We start from the raw sequence: 6000 nt of genomic DNA, 5'->3' as shown, positions 1-6000 counted from the left end.
CTTCATAAGGTGTCAAGTCTTCTAATACTCGTGTCCCCACTGTGTTGATAAGGTAGGTTGCATGTCTGATCGCCTCTCCCCATAGATAGTTTGGCAAATTCATTTGTTTCAGAATACTTTGAGTCATTCCTAGCAGCATTCTGTTCCGTCTCTCGACTACTCTGTTCTGTTGAGGCGTGTAGGGTGCAATAAGATGTCTATTGATCCCTTCTCTTTCGTAAAACGTTTAAACTCATGAGATGTAAATGTCTTGATAGTATTTCTAGTATCATGTTCAACCGAAGCTTTGAATGTTTTGAACTTCTCAAACGCCTCACTTTTCTCTTTTAGGAGAAAAGACCACATATAGCAAGAATAATCATGAATCAACACAAAGATGTACCTCTATTGTGCAGCTGTAGGTGGAGAAATCGGTCTACAAAGATCCCCATGAACAAGCTCTAATGCTTGTTTTGCTCTATAGGATGTTGATTTCGGGAATGCTTGCCTTGCTTGTTTTCCAACTAAACATGAAGCACATGTTTCTCCTCCTTTTGGAGCACTAGGTATCCCAGTAACTAGTTCCTTTACTACCATCCTCTTGATAGTTTCATAGTTAACATGTCCTAATCAAGCATGTCACTTTGCTGAATCATTCAAACATGAAATCTGCAGACACTTATAATTTTCAACCTCCAAATTCACCTTATACAACCTGTTTCTTGACGGATAGCTCTCACTAATATGTTTCCATCACGATCATGCAAAGTTAGGAAGTCTTCTCTCATCCTTACATCGCAACCAGATTCAGTAGCTTGTCCTAAGCTAATGATGTTGCTTTTAAGGTATGGGATGTAGTAGACTTCTGCCAATACCTTTTGTTCTCCGTTCTTAGTGACAAACTGAATCGAGCCTTTACCTTTTATATCAACAAGTGAATCATAACCAAAACGAACCTTGCCCGTAATCCTTGCCATTATCAAGATACCAAACCTTGTCTAAACATGCTTCAAGTTCTTTTGGCTTCACATTCTTCTCATTAAGATACACCACCTCATGCATCATTAGAGACTCCGCCTCATGCGTGTCTTCCTCTTCTTTCTCCTGCGATTCTTGAAGCTTGGTTAGCTTAAGTAAACGGTCTGGATAATTGGATGCGTAATGTCCTAATTTATCACATCGAAAACAGGTGATCTTGCTCTTGTCCCTTTGTTGATAACCGTACTCCCTCGATTGATACCCAAAGCGTCCACTAAACCTTCTGAGACCTCTTCCACGGCCACGACCTGAGCCTCTTCCTCTACCTCTGTCATAAGAGGAATCTTGCAACTGTGGTGCAGAGTTTGTATACATAAGTTTCCCTTGACCATCTTGTGGAGAAGCGTTTGCATACAAAAGCTTGTTCGGACCATCTTGTGAATCTTCCTCTTCTTGAATTCGTTCTTCATAGGTTTTTAATCTCCCAACAATGTCTTCAAACGTTGTTGTGTTAAGGTCAAGAACCTGTTCGAGAGCTGCAATTATATGTATACACTTAGTTCTTGGTAAGTTGTTGAGGAATTTTTTGACAATCTTTGGTTCTTCAATAATCTCTCCCAAGGATGCTGATTTGGTAGAAATTTCAGAAAGTTTTCCGACAAAATCATCAATTGTGTTGGTATCCTTCATCTTCAATCTATCAAATTCAGCAATCAAGGTTTGTAGTCGTGCTTCCTTTACTCTGTCAGCCCCAACGTTTCTTGTTTTAATAGCATCCCAGACTGCTTTAGATGTCTTTTGATTACCGTCTTGTAGGAGTAGTGCTTCTGGTATGGATTGGAACAACAGTTCCCTAGCAAGATCATTCTTCTCAACGTCGTCTGATCCTGGACTAATTGCTTCCCAAACCTTAAGTACTCACATCATCACCTCTATCTTCATGGACCAAACTGTGTAGTTGGAATTGTTTAGCATTGGACATTGCAAAGATGAATGACTTCCTTCTTTTGGCTTATTGGTGGTTGTAGCTAATTCACTCATATCTTTAGACTAACGATCGTTGTTTGTTTAGTAAGATGAATATAGAAAATTGAACCCGGAAGCTCTGATACCAAATCTAGAATTTGAATATCAAGATTAAGAATTATAAAATCACTCCTTTTATTAGCTTTGAAAATCTCTCAAAACAAAACCACTCAATCTCTCTCTCAAACTCTTACAAATTCTCTTATCATAACACCTTTATTTATAACACCAAAAACCAAATCCTAATAGAAAACATTATATGTTTAGATGACTCCTAAACATGTTTGTTCTTATTCTCCTTAACCATTGCTCGGTTAAGACGTTAACTTATTCCTCAAGTTAACTTTAAGCTTATCCAACACACATGATTGCTAAATCCACAAAAGACTTTCAAATGGATGGATCTCCCACGCCTAGTTTCAATCCGTGAGTCTTACACTCAACACACAGTGACAAAGAAATGCCAACTCTTTATATTGTTGCATTTTTCGAAGGTAGTGCGAATACTATTACGCTTTGATATACCGAACTTGGTAGAAACATTTGGTCTGATATAGGCCATGTCAAACTTACAAGCCACATGACCCCTTATGAGACCGCAAAATACTTTCGTTATATGTTCAAACTTTATGATATTTACTTTTAATATTGCATGTTATGTTGTTAACATACGGAATATATATAACCTTCTAAGTCATAACAATATTTATCTACTCACGAATGAACATATTATTCATAGTGAATGAAAAATAATGTATATATATATATATATTTTTTTTAATTCTGATCATTTAAAAATATTAATTCATATATATATATATATTGGTAAACTACTGAGCTTTCGTTTTATTGTATTTTGTGGACCGCATATCAAAATTCAGTTAAACCTCTTTCCGTTAGTTTGATTTCTAGACTTCAGATTTCTTCTACTTTTCTTTTGCAAATACTGATCTCAGATTCAACCATGTCGAGATACCGACAAAAAGATTCATTTATTTCTTCTATGTATAAGCTTAAGTGATCAATCCCTCTTTATGTTATTATGTAGACCATGAACCAAACCCTTAAGAAGAATAAAGGAGTCTACATCAAGGAGATCTCAAATCGAATAGGCTTTTAATTTCTTCAAACAAAATCTCAATTGCACATCTATCATCTTGACCAAATTGCCCACATTCATTTTGAACGAGGAGGAGAGAGAGAATGCATCACGCTAACATATAATTGTTTGAATAAAAGTATTTGAACGTATGTTCCTTACATATATATGCTCTAGATCACTGACATATGTAGATATGTGTGTCTTAACGAGTTACTTACTTGTGATGTATACATATACGAGTGGATATACATATGAAGGTTTTTTTTTTCTGCGGATCCAAGAAGATCTTTAGATGCTTTTTGGGGATTCAAAGTACGTTATTCCTATAAGAAGCAAAGATGTGAGGCTTGTGTAGCATCATGGTCTGTGATTCCCTTTATGTGAAAATTTTCGTAAAAGACTTGTTTGGATCAGTTTGGTCTATTTGCAATTTTTTAAGTTGGCTACCTTTTATAATGTGCCGAAATAGAAGTTTTATATCCGTTATGTGAATATTACGTGAAGTAGCTATTAATCCAAAATTGTATTAGTGAACACTTTTTATATTTTCTATAACCAATAAGTTGTGGTTTTTTATATCATAAAGTATTATATTTTTGCAAAAGCTAATCTCAGATTCGGAACAATGCTTTTTCAACAAATATATTTATCATAGTCTATGATTTTAGATGCAAACATAAACCTAACGTTGTTAGGGGTAGGCTGCACCCTTTACTTTATATAACTTACAAGTTTAGATGCAAACATAAACCTAACATTGTTAGGGGTAGGCTGCACCCTTTACTTTAAGCCCGATCCAAATCAAGATTTGTCTAATTAATATCAAAACAAGTTCAGAAAAGCCTATAAAGTTTAGTGTAATACTCGAACTCGGTATCTGGTGACGGTCAACAGGTTGACTTCCTAGCCCGACCCAAAACACTTTTCAAATGCAAAACCAGCAGCTAACAACGCAAAACAAACTCTTGATTTAACTAACCTGCAAAAGAAAGAGGAGTGAGCAATTGATAATTACTCAGTAAGGGAAAGCCTTAGGGCTCCCGAAATCTCCACACCCAAATACGCTTAGACAATCACAAAGTCTAAACCTAAGACAAGCAACAATCATTGTGTCATAAATCTTGTGACACACAATCATACGCACACAACACACAAATGAGACTACGTCCCATAACCGCCCTAAAGACGGGTCGGATACAACATGTCATCACACGCTATCCTCGTGCATTATCAGATCCATCATACTTTCACACTTCTTCTTCATGCACCATGCTTACGGAACCTCCATGCCTCTTGCACTTCGTCCTAGCATCAATCACTCGTGCTCATGCTTACGGACCCCAAGCGCCTCTTGCACTTGTTTCTAGCATTGCACACACGTCGGCTCGTCAACCATCCTGATCTACCCCTATTCTGCGCCCGTAGACCACCACACAACTACAAGGAAAATTCCTTGTAGGACTCTCTGCGGCTCACCGCATCTACGTGCCCTCAGCACCTATCTCCTCACACACAATCACATTTTACCACCACAACATGCATTAGCACAACCACATCAATATCAATCAACACACAATCATTTTCTATTCTCATATTATTCTAGTTCTTATATATTATAATAAATATATTTTTACATACATATAAATAAAATATACACTCATTCAAATATACGTTACTTATATACTATGTAACATATAGGTATATTCGGTTTAACCTTAAACTAAGTAACTATCCAAACATATCTGAATATGTAGAAGACACCAACTAGTCCTCACCTTAGCCACACGAATCACATCCTTGATAAAAGGCCAGCAACATCCGATCCAACACGATCTTAATCTGCAATGGTTTAGATTAAACTATCAAAGATTATTTTCAATTAATAATCTATGATTTAGTCTAATTAACACACCCGATTTAATTGTGCTGGTGTTTCTCAAATAAATTAGTTAGATGTAGTTTAATAATTAAATCAAACCAACAATCTAATAATTCATGATACCACAGTTTAGTCACGTACGTTCACATGCTCCCAGTTTATTACAATTCCTAAACCAGCCTCAATACACGATTCAACAATATTAAATTAACCAACGTCATCAACAACGTACGTAACCATGCATGACACCCCAACAACTCATGCACATACGTTCCATAATCACGTAAATCTCCTGGTTTACTTGGTTAAGTGCTAGTTTAGCCATGAACGAACAACACAACACAACAACAACACGAGACGTAAATCTTCGTTGTTACCTCTTTCCCCAACTTTCCTCGACGGCTTGACTTGACGAACTGAACGGCGAAGTGGAGGACTCGGCAACACAGATCTGCGGTGGTTTAAGCTTGGTGATTAGGTTGGTTCCAACAATCTATGAAAACACAACATATATACTTCTCAGGTTTGGTTCACGGATCTTTCTTCTCCGGTGAAAACGTTTCACACGGCACCACAAGCTGAGCGCGGTGACAATCTCCGGTGACACGGTGGAGAACAACCGCCTTTGACGAGAACAGCGAGTATCAGAGTGGTGAACTCCAACATCAAAAACGATGGACTCGACGATGGGCTACGGCTGCTTAGGTGACAGTGGCTGACATCTCCAGTGACAGCGGCTAACACATGGTAGCAACTCCAGTGATAAACGATGGTTTGCTCACCAACGGTGGTGATGGACGGTGGCTAACGACAAGTCTCCCGTGACCTCTTCCTCTCTCTCTTAACAATGACAAAAACATGAGGAAGACGGTGATGATGGTGAGATCCGACATTGGGAGAGGGGCTTAGGGTTAGGGTTCACAAACTCTCTTCTCTCGGCAAAACAAAGACGGCGATGTATGTGTGTATACAAACATACAATGTGACGCAAAACCCTTTCCTTTTGCTCAACTGGGCCCTTAACGGGCTGATTTTT

General features: G+C 37.8%; 1 protein-coding gene across 1 annotated transcript; it reads right to left on the bottom strand.

Annotated features, from left to right (window-relative positions):
* Positions 1 to 384: 384 nt before the first annotated feature.
* On the bottom strand, positions 385 to 5857 carry LOC147921147 (uncharacterized). The gene is made up of 6 exons (XM_087501376.1): positions 5747 to 5857; positions 5342 to 5457; positions 4861 to 4924; positions 936 to 1866; positions 695 to 892; positions 385 to 605 (listed from the first exon to the last, which is right to left on the bottom strand). Exons 1-6 carry the CDS (start codon positions 5855 to 5857, stop codon positions 385 to 387), a joined length of 1641 nt encoding a protein of 546 aa, XP_087357502.1.
* Between the last annotated feature and the right edge of the window lie 143 nt (positions 5858 to 6000).

Source organism: Camelina sativa, chromosome 19 (assembly GCF_030686135.1).
Source record: "Camelina sativa cultivar CO46 ecotype springtype chromosome 19, ASM3068613v1".
NCBI lineage: Eukaryota > Viridiplantae > Streptophyta > Magnoliopsida > Brassicales > Brassicaceae > Camelina > Camelina sativa.
Note: the sequence above shows the minus strand (reverse complement) of the source record. Positions and strands in the feature narration are given on the sequence as shown.